At 45.6% G+C, this 17540-nt stretch overlaps 1 protein-coding gene and 1 long non-coding RNA gene across 3 annotated transcripts in view; one reads left to right on the top strand and one right to left on the bottom strand.

The window, feature by feature from the left end:
* LOC146854178 (uncharacterized) overlaps window positions 1–17540 on the top strand; it is a 265426-nt gene that overhangs the window by 65747 nt on the left and 182139 nt on the right. The window lies entirely within an intron of this gene.
* LOC146854179 (aldo-keto reductase family 1 member B1-like) overlaps window positions 1–17540 on the bottom strand; it is a 217432-nt gene that overhangs the window by 96798 nt on the left and 103094 nt on the right. For both annotated transcript variants that reach the window (XM_085651951.1, XM_085651952.1), the window contains exon 2: window positions 11827–11994. In XM_085651951.1, the coding sequence (XP_085508077.1) occupies window positions 11827–11994 (168 nt within the window). The remainder of the gene's footprint in view (window positions 1–11826; window positions 11995–17540) is intronic.

Here is a 17540-nt window from a genome sequence, read left to right as displayed (position 1 = left end):
TCACAGATCAAGACTGCCTGTGTCAGGGTTCTGTCCAAGTCAGAATCTCCTTCAGTCCCCATAGTGATTCCCACTACACCCTGTGTCTGGGGACCAACACTGCTAACCGTAGTACTGGGAGCAGGTGCCTTAGGGGCAACAGTGTTGGGGGCTCCACCCTTTTTACAATCACTAGTCCAGTGAGTTGTATTCTTGCAAAATTTGCACCAGGGTTTCTTTGGACCTTCTTTCTTCTTCCCTTTAGGCTGGGACCCACCCTCGTTAGTACTAGTTTGGGGCCCTGTTGAAGACTTCTGGTCTTTAGATTTCTGATCTCCACCCTTTTGGTCTGTTTTCTTCTGATCACCCCCTTGGCCCTGGTTCTGGTTCTTTTGCTTAACCCTAGTTCTGACCCATTTGTCTGCCTTCTTTCCCAGTTCTTGGGGAGAGGTCAGATCTGAGTCAACCAAGTGTTGATGCAGTTGCTGGTTCTGACAGTTATTTAAAATCTGTTCTCTCATCATCAAATTGTACAATCCTGTATAATCAGATACCTTACTTCCCAGCAACCAACCCTCCAAAGCCTTAGTGGCACATTCAATGTATTCAGACCAGTCCTGAGTCTGTGTCTTCTGGGTGTATCTGAACATTAACCTGTACTGTTCAGTGGTTAAGCCTAACCCATCAACTAGGACACTCTTCAGGGCTCTGTAGTTTCTGACATCCTCCTCCCAACAGTGAGGAGTCTATCTCTGCCTCTTCCTTCAAAGGAGAGCCATAAGATTGCTGCCCACTGGTCTTCAGGAACCTGCTGCACTTTGCAGGCTCTCTCAAGAGCAGTCATCCATTTGTGGATGTCATCCCCACTTTTGTAGGGGGGCACAACCTTGGACAGGTTCCTATTGTCAAAGACCCTATCTTTGTCCTTAGGGACAATGCTGCCACCAGTGGGTATAGACCCACTCTCTTTAGGTTGCCTAGCCTTAGTCAGTTTCTCTTCCATCAGAGCTACTTCTAGCTCCTGTCTCCTGATTCTCAGCTGAGCTTCCTGCATTCTGGCCTCATGCTCCCTCCTCTGAGGGGTGGTCATCCTTCTTCTGGAGTGACCTTGAGAGCCTCTAGAGGCATGAGAAGCATTAGATTCACCTGAGTGATTCCTTTGCCTCCCAAGCCCCTGGTTAAGTCCACTGGGGAGATCCAATGGGATGATCCCATTGTCAGTCCCCAATAGCCTTAGGTTAGCTGGGCCACGTATAACACTTGGCACTGGGCTAGTTCTCCCTTCATCCCCACTAACATCTGTATCCCTATCACTTTCATCCTCTGTAGTATGAATCTCATCTAAGGGGTGATTATTGGAAAGGGGTACCTCAGTTGCATCTTCAGAAGGGGGGCCTCCTGTTCCAGTCCCTAAGGGGCCTAACTGGGAGGCTTTCTTGAGAGCTTTCTGATCTTCATCAGCCTGTAAAAGCTCTCCGAGTTCAGCAGAGGTAGGGTTCTTGGACTGTTTAAGGCCCCTGATATTTGCCAACTGCCTGAGCTCATTTTGATTTAAGGTAGCAAAGATGGATGGTGCCCTCTGGGGGTCACTCTCAACAGAGATGGGTACATTGGACCCCTCTGCCCCCTCCATTGCTCTTAAGTGTGGGTGGATATGTTGCAATCTACCTACACTTGGGTTTACCTACTAAACCTATCTAGTAGTTGTAGTCAGGGTGTGCTACTCCCTTTGCTCTACAACAACTAAGTTCAGTAGAACTTAAGTATATCTAATCTTGTTTTATATGTACCTACAGGTACCTATGTGATCTTTCAATTGGTAACCAAGAGATTACAATGGTAAAAACACAGCAAGCTCAAATCCAACCGCTGCTCACCAATGTGAGAAGTTGGCCTGGTATATGATGTTCACTAGTTAAAGTGACCACCTTGTACCATGCCAAGCAACCCTTATGGTGTGGTTGTAAGTCAACCTTTTTGGACTAGCTGCCCTAGTGGTAGCGTAGGCTAAGCAGACTTTGAGGCTAAACTCGTTAAAGCGTGTTAAGAAGGCTGTTTTACCAAATGTAACCCCCCTTTATACCAATGAAAGGACACCACACAGATATATATTGAAAATATATATGTATTTATTTCTCAAAGTATCCCCTAGACTCTTTATGAGCACAAATCGTTAAACAAGACAAGGTTATAATATACAGAAGTTGCACTTTATATGGATAGGCCCTGGTGGCCACTCAAACCATATACTAAAATAGTGGTACAAGTACCACGAACAGGAAAGAGAAAAGGCCTAGGGCCTCTAGAATCGCTGGGCCTACAGGGAGCTAACTTCAGTTAGTGACCAGGAGGTCCACGGGTCGCGTGTGCAGTGAGGAAAGTTACACGCGTGCTCCCATAGGTTTTCAATGGGTGCGTAAAAGTTACTGCAGAAAGGGTCTTCTGGATGGACTACGATCTTAAGATTCAAAACACAGACACTAGAGATGTTTCTCTACACTTGGGCACCGGAGTGCCAGCTTTACCTCACCCACAGGAAGCGGGTGCATAGGTCTCGAAGTGCGTCGGGTTTCTTCTATCGATTCAATGGAGCCTGATGACGAAGATGCTGCAGGCGGTCAGTCCAGAAAAGATGCGTTGGATCCAAGGGTGGATCGGAGTTGTAGAAGACCTGAAAGCAGAGGGGACAGTGTTCACAGTCACTAGCCAGTGACCGGCGTGGCACCAGGTAGGTACCAGGCGATGTCGGATGCAAACAGGCAAAGAGGTGTAACTTGTCTCCGCAGCCACGTGGTCCCTGAAGGTCGACGACGTCCAGGAGTCGAGTCACGAGCTGTCCCACGCAGGCTCTCGCTGTCGGCGACTCGAAAGAAGCAAACAAGCCTTGGCAAAGGCAGGAGTCGTGGAAAGAGAGGAAAGCTGATTGTTCTGACCAGCAAGGTCAGAGGGGCTGCTCTTTTGGAGAGCAGCTAGGGCCAGTCTGGAGCAACCAGACCAGCGTCGTTGATTTCAAAGTTCGTCGCCAAAATGGCCACTAGCCAACGGGCCAGGGACTGGGCAGGCGCGTCGAGATGCAAAGTGCAGAGGGGCCCCACGCAGATCGTGGAGATGCTGGAGGGCTCACCTTTGGTGCAGATGCTGCTCGGTGGTTGGGCTTCTCAGGACCCAAAGCACAACTTGGAGGGAGCCTCTGTCGTTGCGCTTGCAGCTTGTCGTCGGTCTTCCAAGATGGCTGGCTCCACGTGTCTCGGTGCCTCCACAGGTTCCTTCTTTGCAGGGACTGTGGATCGGGCTGTGAGAGGTCTGGAGGTCCAGGTCTTGTCGGGCTCTGGGCTCGGGCAGGAGGCGGCGGCAAAGCAGACGTTGAATAGCTGGTTGGTGCTTGCGTTAGCAAGATGGTCACTCCCTGACCATAGGGGAGATTTCCTTCAGTCCTCTGTGCAGCAGAGCGTCGAAGTTCCCGTCTTCTTCTTGTTGTTAAGTTGATTCCAGGATGTCTGAAGTCTTAGGACACAGCTCCTACCTTTAAGCGGATTCTGGGGGCCGGACTACCTGCTAGGTCCCTCCCTAAGGGTGGGACCAGGAAGGGGGGTGATTACACCCCCAATCCTTTGTCCAGCTCGCCCCAGGTCCGGGGCTGGTGTGCCCCAGGACCGGATTGAACTGGCATATGCACCGAGGCTCCTTGTGAGCCTCAGGCATGTCTGGTTTCTTTCAAGCCCTACCGGACCAATACACAAAATCCTGTCTGGGGTGGTGCACGCACCTCCCCTGGCAGGAAACCCTTTGTCCACACCTCCCAAGCTGGAAGGACTCCCAGCAGCAGGAGGGCAGACTTGTGTCTGTGGTGGCAGCATCCATTTTGTGGAGCTGAGGCTATGTCTGATTTTACCCGGGTTTCAGGTACCGTACATGTCGTGTCCCTCTAGAAGGGTGGAATGCTAACCCCGTCGCCAGAATTGGCGAGGGGTTAGTATTCCAATTCGTATGACACCTTACTCGACATGTTTTTGATAAAGCCTAACCAAAGATAGCATTTAACCGCGAGGTTCATAATGCACTTAAGAGTATATGGTATGACGATATCTGGAAACGGTAGAAGGAAGTTGTTCCGACCACTGCAGACAGGCTCAGCTCATGCCAGAGCACCATCTCACATGGAACCAAGCACTCTGCCTTCAGGATTGTTAAGGCCTGCCATAGGAGTGACTTCTAGGTTAACATGTGTCCCATTTAAGGTTAGGTATAGGTATACTACACCTAAGTAAGAGGTGGTTACACCAACTTACCCCAGCTGAGTGATCAGCCAGTTGTGTCAAATTGTTAGGCCAGGCCAGGGGTGGCATAATACATGCTTCAGCCCCAGGTAGGCCTTGGATACACCAATGCCCTGGGTACCTAGTGTACACTGGTGCAGGGGCTCACAGGGTGATCCAATTCCAATTGGTTATGCACCTAGGGTGCACAGTGTCAATTTAGTTAGAGAGAACAGCAGGCTGGGGGTCTGATTAGCAGGCCCACAGCCTCAATATGTCAAAAACCAGTGAAGCAAAAAGCAAAAATTTGGGGTGACCATAGGATAGCAAACCCTACTCTCCTACAGATGGGCTATAGGCTTTCTTGGATTTTTTTTCCATATATGTATACTTCTTATATGCCTGCCTGTTCTCTTGATATCACTAGGCTTATGCTCGGGTTGTCACACTAAAATAAATAAATAACTAAAAGGGGGTGGGGAGAAAGAGCCGAGGAAGAAAAAAAAGGGGGGGAGGGGCGAAAGGGGGGTGAAGAATGGCATATTGTTTTTGAGGGGGTATAGCATCCGTGGGGGGCAGGAGCGTGATCCATCTCTGGGACCATTGGTCTCAAAGCCTCTTTTCAGAGTAAGGGTGGGGGAGGGGCAGGGCTTCGGACGAAGCCTTGTGGGGGGAGGGGCAGGGCTTCGGACGAAGCCCTGTGTGTGAAGGGGGGTAATGAGGGTGGGGGGGGGATGAAGGGGGGGCACTTGGGGGTTAGATATAAAAACGACTCATGATAATGTAAGACTAAAAAGCCGAAAGCATAAACAAACAATGCATATGGTCTTAGACTGGCTAGAAAAACCGAAGTTTGATAGGGGATAGGAATAGGCTCCCAGGATTACGAATCTGTTCTTTTAATGTATGTGGGCTCAATAATTATGGGAAGAGGCAACGGGTAGCTGCAGAGCTGCGGGTGCTCCAACCAGATCTAGTTTGTATACAAGAAACCCACACACCATTGTGTAAAAGGAAACTCTTGGCTGAACTGGGATTGTCGACATGGATATGCACACCGCAATCTACAACAATCTTTTTTTATTTTTTTATAAACAACGCTACTGGCCGATGTGGCTATATACGTGTCTCCCAGGATTACGTCTGATCATGGACCTTTGGTATTGAATATTCATGCACTTAATGCAGATATCAAGGCCAGATCGTTCTCATTTGATAGGAAGCTTTTGCTTGATGAAACATATGTTGCGCACATGAAAGAGTGGATTCGGCAATTCCTAGTTATCAATCGTAGCTCTACCGCGGCTGGCTTTATCTGGGATGCCCTAAAAGCAGGGTTATGGGGAGAAACCCTCAGTTTTGGCTTACATAAGTAGAAACAGTTGAAGTTGGCAACTCAGGAACTATATGCAAAACTTATAACAGCTGAAGAAAACCTTATGTGGGGGATATATGCAAAGGGTGATATTACGTCACTCCACACAGAGGTTGCACGTTGCAAGGCCAAAATCATCCTTATTTGAAGTACAGAAATAGCCATTAAGCACACTTTGAACAAATAACAGAGCCAGGAGTATGGGGAAGCCACAGGGCGCTGTTTGGCGCAAAGGCTCCAGGCAAGAGAAGCAGCACAAAGTATTGAGGCCATGACTGATTCTCAAGGCAACTCGGTGGAAACCCCGGCTGGGATCCTTAATGTTTTCCATAATTTTTTTAAGGGGTTTTATACTGGAGATAGCTATGATACTTTGGCTGGTGAGGCCTTACTGCAAAATCTTAATAGTGAAACTTTGAACCCCCAAGACACAGATGGGCTAGAGTCACCTATAATTATGGAAGAGTTGGAGGCGGCCATCAAGAGCCTAGCTGGTGGTTGAGCGGCTGGACTCGACAAATTGCCTCTAGAAGTATATAAAACTTTTTGGGAAGTGTTGAAAGTGGATATGTTCACTTTTCAACAGGCACAGATAGGCGTAGTCCCCGCATCATGGGATGAGGCAAATATAATGATCTTAAAAAAAACTAAGAATAAGCCACCTAATCTTCTGGGCTCTTACCGACTCCTATTGTTACTAAATTGCGATGGCAACATTTATGCTAAATTCCTGGCGACCCGATTGGCTGGAGTGGTAACCCCTTTAATTTCAATTCGGCAACATGGGTTCATACCAGAGTGGGGTACAGTTAGCTATATCTAGCAGGGGTATTACCCCGTTAATATGGTTAACAACAAGAGCAGTAAATTTGGGCTGATTTTATTAGATGCTGAAAAAGCATTCGATCGGGTCGCATGGGATTTTTCATGGGCAGTTTTACGACGATTGGGATTCGGACAAAGTTTTGTTAAAGCTATCCAGGTGTTATATCGCCAGCCGATGGCTAAAATCTGTATGATGAACTTCGAATCAGACCCCGTACTTATCACAGGGATGCCCGTGCTCTCCACTGTTTTCATTGTATATCAATCCCTTTTTAGACATGCTAGAACAGAGCCCCAGGATAGAATCTGTAATATGCATGCAAGGGCAATATTGCGTGCTCGCTTATGTGGACGACATTGCGGTTGTCACACCTAATCCTCTCGCTGCTATGCTTGAGATAGAACACCTAATATTTGAATTTGCTACAGCCTCCGGTTACAAACTTAATTAGACCAAAACCCAAATCTTGTGTAGGAATAAAGACTGCAATAACGACCTAAGGATCATGAGTGAGGTATCATACTTGGGTGTTAAATTAAGGACATGCTTTAAAAACACTAGTGAAGGTTAAATGGAGGTGTATTGTAAGGGCTGTGAGGCAACAATTAGATCGTTGTGAATACCTGCATCTTTCATTGGTGGGGCGCTGCAATGTTCTTAAAATGCTGATTTTACCTAGGGTTTTATATTTTTTTTTTAGATCAGTCCCACTATAAATCACCCGTGTCCAACTGCAGTTACTCCAATCAATCTGTGCCAAGTTTCTATGGGCTCAGGTGAATCTCTTTTGTTGGAAGAAAATTTAACAGTTCATCTTCCAACAACAAAATTACATTACTGAATACGACTAATGGGGCAGAAAACATAACATTAGGAACATCAAACTGTGGCACTCACATCACGAACTAATGAATGAATCTGCATTTCTAAAGCGCATGGCTACCAGAAGGCCTCCCAGCATTATAAATGCGGAGTCATCGTGGAACTGAAGATGGTATTCACAGAAACAGAAAAGTTTTCGGAAGGTCAAATAGCTATCCTCAAGACAAATATAATCAGGTAGCTTGTTCCACAATTTCGCAGCGTTCTAGGTGAATAGCCGTCTACCACTCCGGGACCTTTTTATCCTGGGAACAGTAGCCAGAAACGTATTCCCTGAACGCAAGGACCTATTGGGACAGTAAGGGGAGATGATGGACCGGAGAATGGGTGGGCCCTTAGATGCCATTATCTTAGGAGTGATGCACAGTGCTTTAAACTGAACCCTTTCCGCGACAGGAAGCCAGTGAAGGGTGGCAATAGAAGACCTTGCAGATTCCCGATTGTGGGGGCTCCGTAAGGAGGCGTGCAGCACAATTCTGTACCGTCTGCAATTTTTTGATAGTTGAACAAGGAGATCCTAAATAAAGAACATTGACATAATCAAGTCGGGAGTGAATCAATGCTCTCCTGGCATTAAAAGGCAGTAGGGGGTGGATGTTCCTAATCTTCTTCAAAATCCCCTAACAACTTCCTGCCACTTTACGTGCTTGTTCCTTAAAATGTAGATGGTTGTCCAACCAAACACCAAGGCTTTTAATCTGTTCTTTAGAAGGGGGATCTGGACCCAGACACCTGGGCCAGAATGAACTAGCATTTAAGGGGGAGGCTTTGCCCAGGAACATCACCTCAGTTTTAGCCCCATTAAGCTTCAGGTAAGAGTCTTCCATCCAGGCAGACACCCTTTCGAGACAGCAAACTAGATCAGTTGCAGCGCTATCACGTTGACTAAGGGAGACAATCAGCTAAGTGTCATCCACATACGTGATAATCTGAATGCCAAAAGACTTAACAACCTCAGCCAGGGGGCTCATGTAAACATTAAAAAGCGTGGGGCTCAGGGAAGAACCCTGAGGAACCTTAAACCTGAGTGGCATGCCTTCAGAGATGAATCCATCCTCAAAAACTTGAAACGATCTATCCTCTAAAAAGGACTCCAGCCACTTAAGTGCCATCCCTCCCACTCCAACCTCACCGAGTCTCTGGATCAGTAGTTGATGGTTAACCGTGTCAAAGGCCGCGCTGAGGTCTAAAAGAACTATTGTCGCGGAGCCTCCGACATCCAGGATTTTTCTGGCTTCTTCTACTACTACCAACAGGGCAGTCTCCGTGCCTTTTTGGGGTCTGAAGCCAGTTTGTGAAGGATGAAAACATTAATTCTTCTCCAAAAAGACAGAGTGGCGCATCTGTAGGGGAGCCAGATTTCAGTTGGTTGAGATAGTGTTTTAGGCAATTCAAGTCCAATCTTGGGTTAGATACTGGTTAATCTAAGGTAACACATTTTGATGTGCTGAGGACAAGGGGAATGTAGAATAGAAATCTTGGATTTAAACAAAAAAAAGGAAAAAAACATTAAAAAAAACTGCCAAATTGTTGCAGCGCACTAAGGTGTCATCAGGTAGAGAAGAAGGCAGGGGAGGATTAAGAAGAGATTTTGCAATTCGAAAAATTTCCCCGAGGGGAGTTGGAGGCTGAGGTGATCCTTTTTTCGTAGTATGAGGATTGAGAACTTCTATTTTCAACCTTATATGCTTCGATCGCCTCTCCATTTAATTTTCTTGAGGATGGAGAAGTCTTTCCTCCATCTTCTCTCCAAACACTTACAATTTTGCTTCATCTCTCTTAACTTTGGGCAGTACCACGCTACTCTATTGGATCCTTTATTGGTCATCCATTTTTTGGGAACCACCAAAATCTAGTGAAGATTCAAGCCATTTATTGAACTTATTGTTGGCCGCGACTGGATTTGCATTAAGCACAGGCCTGGTGTTCTTAGGAATAGGTTCCCAAGAATCAATAGAGAATTTGGACCAATTGCGGCTCAGCTTTTTTACTGTTCCCACTGGCATACTCTTGACCAGAGGGGACAACGAAAAAGGGATCAAATGATGGACTGACCATGGTATTGGGATTGGCTTTTCAACAGCAAGGTTGTTAATGATGGAGAAGATAGGATCCAGTAGATGGCCTTTGAGATGGGTGGAGCCAGTCACTTTTAAATAGAGCAAAAGGGCACCCAAACGGTCAGTCAATTCCTCTGTAACAGGTAAATAAATGTCATCAAAATGAAAATTAAAATCACCTAGTACAGAGAAATTAGATAGAGAGCTGACTGACTTGGCGATTATCTCAGGGAGGTCCCGACTGAATAGACTAATAGCCCCGGGGGACGATATAATAGAACCCCCGAGAAAGTACAAGTGAAGGAGAAACCAAGAGCAAAGGAGAGGCTTTCACAATCAGGTATTGGGTGCGCAGATATGTGGCAGTTGATTGTGTCTTTATAAATAATAGCTAAGCCACCTCCTCTAATGAGTTCCCGGTCACGTCTCAGGATCAAATATCCAGGAGGAAGAACTTGGACCACTACCGGATCAGACGTATTGGTAAGCCATGTTTCTGTAAGAAACAACGCATCCGGTTTTTCTTCTTCCAGCAAAAACCTGATTTCAGTTGCATGCTTAGGCATTGAACGGCAATTTAATAGGAACATTTTATAAGCAGCCTGAGGTGGAATCTTGACCAGTGGGGCTGTGACAGGGGCAACAAATTCAAATGGACAGTGAGGGCATTTCCTCCTGTTAGTCAGCGAAATTATGTGGCCACACATGTGTCATGGCCTCTCGAAGATAATAGAGCTGGTCTGCGGAATAATGAAGCATTTCTCTCGTGTGAGATACAGGGGGTCTGGCTCCTGGGCCCGATCGGGTGCAGACTGGCTTGCCTTCGGCGCACCAACGGCACGGCCGCATCATCCGCCCCTTTTCTGCTGGGCGGATGCGGAAGGAAAAGCAGCTAGAGCGCAGCGCTAACCTGGAGGTTAGAGTGCCCCGGACTACACACAAGGGAACTCAAACAGTGCTTAAATTGTGCATCCAACTACTGTATTTATACCCTTCAGAGATATGAAAATTAGCAGTCTTGGGCCATAACCGTGAAGTCCACTTTACATGGAAGCCCAGTTTAATCAATTTTTTTTCATTCTCATTTTTATTTTTAAATTTGTTTATTCCCATTTGATATTTTTGTTATAGGGTCTTTTATGTGTACAATTCACCCCTGTGTGTGTAATGGAATATAAATTATGTTACTCTATTTTGGAATTTTAATTTGTACACTGGAATTATGTTTGGGTGATTTCTACATTGTATAAATGAATTGCAGTGTAACATGTACTTTGGATACACTGAGGCTAGTGAAGTTGTAGTAACTCATGTCGCGTAGTGTCCATAGCCTCTGTGTATGTATGTATGTATGTATGTATTGTCTATGGGAAATGGGGTCTGTTCACTGTGACAAAGGCGGTTTACAGCCAAAACGCGTCAGAGCGGCTGAGATCCGTGAAAGGAATAATTCTGTACTTGCATGTGCATCCTGGAGTGCCCGCTTTTTCTTTCGGCGCCAGGCGGATTTGGGAGATTATATATAAAATTAAACTTAGTACTTATAATATATCTGCAGCCTATGGCGGAGGTTAAAAATTAATTTTCATTTTAAATCACCCAACAATATCCAAGATATCTCTCAAACAGAATAAAATCCCAGAAAATTATACGACAACCTTTATTTAAAGAGGAAAATGAAAGGATATACGAGACATTCTTAGCTCAAATACTGTATTCAGAGAAAAACTGGCACCGTGCCTTCAAGGCCTCAGAGGAACCCCTGTAACCCATCATGCCTCACAGGTGACAGATACATCCGGTCTTTTTTACGGGGGTATGGAATCCAAAGGATATGTAAGAGGCTGCATTAAAATTTAGCCCAAGGAGGTGGGAGGGTTGCTGATGACTGAGGAGGATTCCCCTGGAAGAGAACTAGGATTGCAGGTAAGCAATGGATCCCTGCTTCCAGAGGCTCCTCATCAATAGTCATAAACGCTGAATAGACTAGCTAGCCCACCCCACAAACATGCAGGCGAAAAACTTCATAGCAGCTGTCACAATTATCTAAAAAGATTTGTTCAAGAAGCCTGTCCTACTTGAGTATCTGTCGGAGTATAGACAGTAAGGCCTGGTAAAAGTATGTACTGGTCTCCAGATTGCAGCTTTACATATTTCCAATACAATTTACACTCACCACGTGTAAGAAAGGCACCTTCCTATCAATTTTTAGAGCGCTCGTGTTCCAAAAACACCCTTCACTTCATCTATGAAAGCTACAAACCACACTGTAAACATACACATTTGGAAAGACACCATCTCCACGACAGAGGGGCACATTCCTATCAGTTTTGAGTGTGCTTTTGTCCCCCAAACATCCTTCATGTCTACCACACTGTAAACATTCATATTTTTGTACAGCATGGAGTCTGCCTGGCAGGGGCACAAGCTTCTCCCTCAAAACTGTACCTTGCTGACGATAAACAGGTCCTCTCGCTTAACAACGCCCTCCTGGATTTTCTGACGGACTCCTTCCCCCACTTCGTTCTCATTCTCGTAGACGTAGGCGCCGTCTATGTGGCGATAACCTGCATCGATGGCAGCTTTCACAGCATCGGTTACTTTTCCTGGAGGAGACTGAACAAAAATAAAAAAAGACGAAAGGAGAAACATCATCGTTATTAAGTGGTGTATCAACCAGAGCAGAAAGCGGTAATGATACCAAAAAACATATAAACACATTTGGAAAGTCAACCGGTCCAGACTGCCTCTACATTATGTTCACTTATCCATTCATCCATGCACCTAAATAACTCACCATCCATCCGATTGTCTATGTAACTAATCACTGACCATTCATTCATTCAGAAACTACTGCCTCATTCTTGCACTCTCCCACTTACCTATGCCAATTACACACACACACACACACACACACACTCACCAATCAGTAAAGAGGCACTTCGGCTATAAACAAGGCCAGCTTTGGAAATACATTTTCAACTTTTTCCTGCCTAAAATGTCCAGAGTATTTAATTCAAAAGCACTGCTTTAGAGGGCTGGTTATTACATAACTGGGTGGCAACACTTGGATGAACTTTCAGTCTTACAGCTTAAGTACACTAAAGCAATAAAGGTGTTGTATTCTCCAACCAACAGCCTCAAACGAAGTAAGTCACACCATGCAGTGTTACACACCGACCACAAAACCTTCAATAGTAAAAGGTTTCCAGACACCAGTCTGCTGGAAATCTTGGAATGGAAAGAACTATGAAACCAGATCAATGGCGCAATATGTAATATGCAAATACCAACAGCATAGTAGAAAGGATTGTGCTGCTTTCCTTCTGAAATTACCAGTCCTGTCAATAACTATGCTCCAGATCGTCAATATAATCCACGAGTGTGAGAACAGGTGAGGTACACACCAGGTGCACACTGCAGCAGACATCACTTCCACACGCCAGTGCTTGCACTCGCATTTCCCAAAGACAAATCGAACACAACTGCCACCTTGGAACAGTGCTACTCCGTGCACAACAGAGGGGATACCAATATAAAAAAAAAAATTGCATTCCCAATTAGCATTACCACAACTGTGACCAGGTGTCGAAACTATGGCTGCTGTGGAGCCCAGTAGCGGAAGCTTGAATGCTCTGGGTTCAGACAATTTCTGCCATAGCAATCGTTTTTACTCAACAGCGTGCCTGGCAGCCACAGTTGGGCACTAGGAGTACCTGTGCTTGGAAACAGATTGGTTCAGAAGAGAGCCTCTGGGCATTGTGACACAGGGTGCCAGCCCGCTGTGACAGCTAACTCCCAACATCACCACCCCTATCTAAAAACTCATTTCAGCTGCTTGAAGGCTGGTCCTGCCCTCCAGCAGTGCGCTAGATGAGCGTATGGGGTGGTACTGCCTCTGTGCTGGGCCCGCAAAAGCAACATTATTTTGCATATCTACAAATCTGGCTTGGAGAATCAGCCATCTGCGCCAGTGGGCGACCACATGAGACGAGGAAGAAAGTAGGCCTCTCTGGACAAAGCCGGTTAGTAGCCTCATAAGCACTTACTTCCCTGTTTATCAAGCCTGAACACCTACAACAGCAGGTTGCAGCAGCCGTAGTTAAGTGGAGGGGGCGGAGGAAAGTATAAAAGTAGCAGATGGTTCCGCTTTAGACGTTAACCACAGCACGGCTCCAGTTGCCTTCAGGTATGTGGGTGAGAGCATTCACTGATGGCTAACTGGCAGTGTAGTTCGGTGCAATGTGCCATATACGAGAATATTATTGGAGTCAGACAGAATCAGCAAGGGAATACCTGGGTGCTATTAGTTTTCAAATGGGTGATGGAGGCATAAAATTCACTGGTAACATAAAAGCCACTAGGAACGACTTTGAGCCCAGTCACCAATTTAAAATGTTAATGTCAAAATGTACAGAATCATGAAATACCACGGGCTGGTACAGAGTGAGGAAGACAGGAATCCAGTCAATGGTGAATGGAGATTGACCCACACCAGCCAATGGCTCAAGCAGGTTTATCTAAAGCCTTTTTCTGTATATTATTTTTGTGTGACTTAAAGGACCTCTGATGACAGCTACAGGGGTCAGAAACACTAAGGACAGATCTGATTTTCTTTGCAAAAACAGAAAACTATTCTTGACATATGATAACTTGACATCAAAGTAGCATTATCATGGTACTGTCCTATACCAGAATTATTCAAGGATACATGTAATATGCCTTTAGGTAGTAATTTAACTAATCGTTGAGATTTTACTGAAAAAAGGAGATTAGAAAGCATTACACTGGTGAAAAAGAGAAATAACAGAGGTAATAATAAGTTAAGAGGAGAAGGGGAGGTTTAGGTTGAAGAAAGGAAGCCATCAGGACTGCCCTATTAGGAAAGGATAGCTGATGTAGGGCAGAATCGGGGAAAGGTTAAATCTGTGGGGCAGGATAAAACAAGGGAGAGAGGACATCTGTGGCAATACAAGACCAAATGATGTGCACTGTTCGCTGAATTATGTAGCATGGAAAAAATTTATGCAGCACTCTCATCAGTAGCTATTTGCTACGAGATTAACATTTTAGTATTATCATTAAATCTATCCCAATTCTTTTGAAAAACAGGATTTCTCAAAAATAAAAATACCAATCCAGCAGATACTATACAAAATTAATCCAACATTTAATGGCTCAGAAACACTCATGTACCATTTTTATACTGCCCTTAGCAAAAGTAAATTAACTTATGTAAAAAATCTACTATGTTCACTCAGCACAAAGTTTAAAAATTATTTCCCAAGACCGCTGTTCATCAGCCTAGATATAAGCCCACGACATTCGCAAATGTGAACTTCCGAAACAGTAGCGCGCACACACAATTATTTTTATCACAGAGGTCTCCATGCTCTATCTAGGTACCTCCTCCTTCGCTCTCTACCATAGACGTCCCACTCTATTGCTTTCCCACCAGTCCCAGTCCCAATGTACATTTCTTTTTGATCTTTCCTCAGGGGCCTAGCAACTGCAAAGTGCTACAAAGCGGTTTGCTTCACTGTCATACACTACTCAAAAGAATAGCCTTGTTTGAACTGTAAGGTAAAAATGGGAGTCAAATATTTTTTAGTAAGTGCACGGTGAACCTTGGGGGGGGGGGGGGGGGGGGGGGGATTTGTGGTACAGTTCTGAGTTGGATTTAATCTTTGTTTTTAGCAGACAAGGAACAATTGGATTTTTGTAGCCTTTATTCTCAGTACCTAAAGAGATGGAATACGGCATCCCCCAGGGCTCCTCTTTGAGATGCACAGTTTAATGTGTACATGCCGCAGCTGGCTCACATTATTGAACAATTCGGCATCATGGTTATTAGAAATCGGGTCTCTAGTTGGCAGAGGTATGTACCCTGTCCAAGTAGTAACAGCAATTCTAGTGAGGGTAAGTCAGTCACACACTTAAATCAGCCTGTGCTCACCCTCGGGTAGTTTAGCACGGAGTAGTCAGGCTTAACATAAGAGGCAACGTGTAAAGCAACGGAGCATATGTGGATACAGCAACAAAGTGAAAACACCAAAAAAAAAAAAAGCCTCCGCAATGAGGTATGAAAATAGTATCTCTTACTCTTCAAAAAAAGATGAAAATCCAATTAAAGCATCTCAAGTTACAAATACTTGAAGTATGTACTATTCTAAAAGAGCCCTCGCGTATTCAGTAGGTTCTTTACGATTACGCTGGGGAAAGGACAGCGATCCACGCAGTGGATCGGGAACAGACCTTCTCCCCGAGTCCGTACAAAGTAATGCCTCCAAAGTTATTACAGTTAATATGCAATGTCAAGTTTGCGGGAGATTGATCTACTCGCTCCAATCGGGCCGACCACAAGAGCCCGTAATGCCTGAAGAGCACAGCACCTTTCTTGGTGGATTGCAGTGGTGGAGTTGGCCCCAGGACCCACGTTGCAGGAGTCATCCCTTGCTGGACACGATGCAGTGATTAGAGTCAAGAGGGCAGACACCAGTCTTTTCTTGATGCAGGCAGAGTGTGCCAGGTCATGCTGGACTGCCTTCAGGCGCTGCAGCTTCGGTGAACTCAACAAACACGATGGTTTGCGCTCAAGCAGTCAGACATAGTGGTTCTTGATCAGTACACCGTGTGGATGCATGCGGATGTCCAAAAGCAGCTGCTGACACTCTGCAAAGGCCCAGGAATGGTTTAGGGCAAGTCAGGCAGAGTCAGACTCCGGATTAGCAGAGCCTAGCAGCAGTCCTTTGTACAAATGAAATCTTTGATGGCCCTGAGATTTCTTGAACAGTGGGCAAGCCAACAAGCCCTTAGAGTTACTTAGGTTGAATAAGGTTGCAGAGAACAGGTCCAGTTCTGCTCACCGCCCAGGTCAGAGTTGGCAGGCAAACACATTAGAGCAGATAGCAAAGTGGCAGTCTCGTCTGTAGCCCAGCAACCAGCAGGCCAACACAGCAAAGCAGTTAGCAAAGTGGTAGTCCCTCCAGTAGCACATCTCATCTTCTTGGCACAGTTTCCTTACTCCTGAACTAGTGAGAAGGGTCATAGACCCAATACCTATACCCAATTGTGTCCTTGAAGTGGAGGGGACTACAACTCAAAGCCTTTGCGGGGTAAATTCTGTTTATGGGGGGGGGGGGGGGGGGGGGGAGCGGTGGGAAATCAGTGTTTTGTTGGAGGCCAAATCCACTACTTGTTAAGGTGTACATGTCAGCTCCTCCCCTTCATCTTGCCCAGGAAGACCGATAGATGTGGATGCAGTTGAGTGTCCTGTTCTTCTGGCTGTCTAGAGGTAATGCACATAGCTCTCTTGTGTGCCTTACACGTCTGCACTAACAGCAGAGAAATGTCCACTTTCTAAAAGTGGCATTTCTAGATTAGTAATACCAGCTCTAACTTTACTACTAAAAGAGGATTGGTCATTACCAATCCAATGATACAAAACAAAGCAGCTACTCGTTTGCAATCAGGAATTGCACTTTAAACAGGGTATTTAAGGAATCCCCAATGCTAACCTAGAAGAGGAGCACGCCTCACAGGAGTGAAAACGAACTTGGGTGGTTGTCACTACCAGGACATGTAAAACAAAAATGTACATGTCCTACCTTCCACTGATCGTACCCTGCCCTTAGGGGTACCTAGGGTATAACTTTGGGACGACTGATATGTCATAAAGGGGAGTTTGTTAAATCTTTTTATTAGGTTGTAACAATTTAGATACAGTGGAGCATAAACATTTCCTGTACTTCAATGACATGCATAGATAAACAGATGCTTTAGGCAATTGATTTTACATTGGTGTTTATCTTCTTACTTATCTGCCAGTAAACGTCATTACAGTCCCGGTATTGCATATATATTGAGGCCATCTACGTTGATCGTATGTGTCCTGCAGATTGTCTGTATCCTGGCTGAGGAGCTACGTCTACCCATGGGTGTTGAACTGGGGTATTGATTTGGGGCAGCGGGGTGGGAGGAGCAGGTTTAGTAGTGTATGACAGTGAAGCAAACCGCTTTATAGCACTTTGGCAGCGGGTTGGGGGAGCAGGTGTACGTGGTGACTTGGCGGCTGACGATTGGAGGGGGACGGGATTACCTCTTGTGTTAACCGGAGGTTGTGCTCCGGGACGAACACTGCTATAGGGCGTCTCCGGTTTGTG

The sequence above is a fragment of the Triturus cristatus genome, chromosome 4_1 (genome assembly GCF_964204655.1).
Source record: "Triturus cristatus chromosome 4_1, aTriCri1.1, whole genome shotgun sequence".
NCBI lineage: Eukaryota > Metazoa > Chordata > Amphibia > Caudata > Salamandridae > Triturus > Triturus cristatus.
Note: the sequence above shows the minus strand (reverse complement) of the source record. Positions and strands in the feature narration are given on the sequence as shown.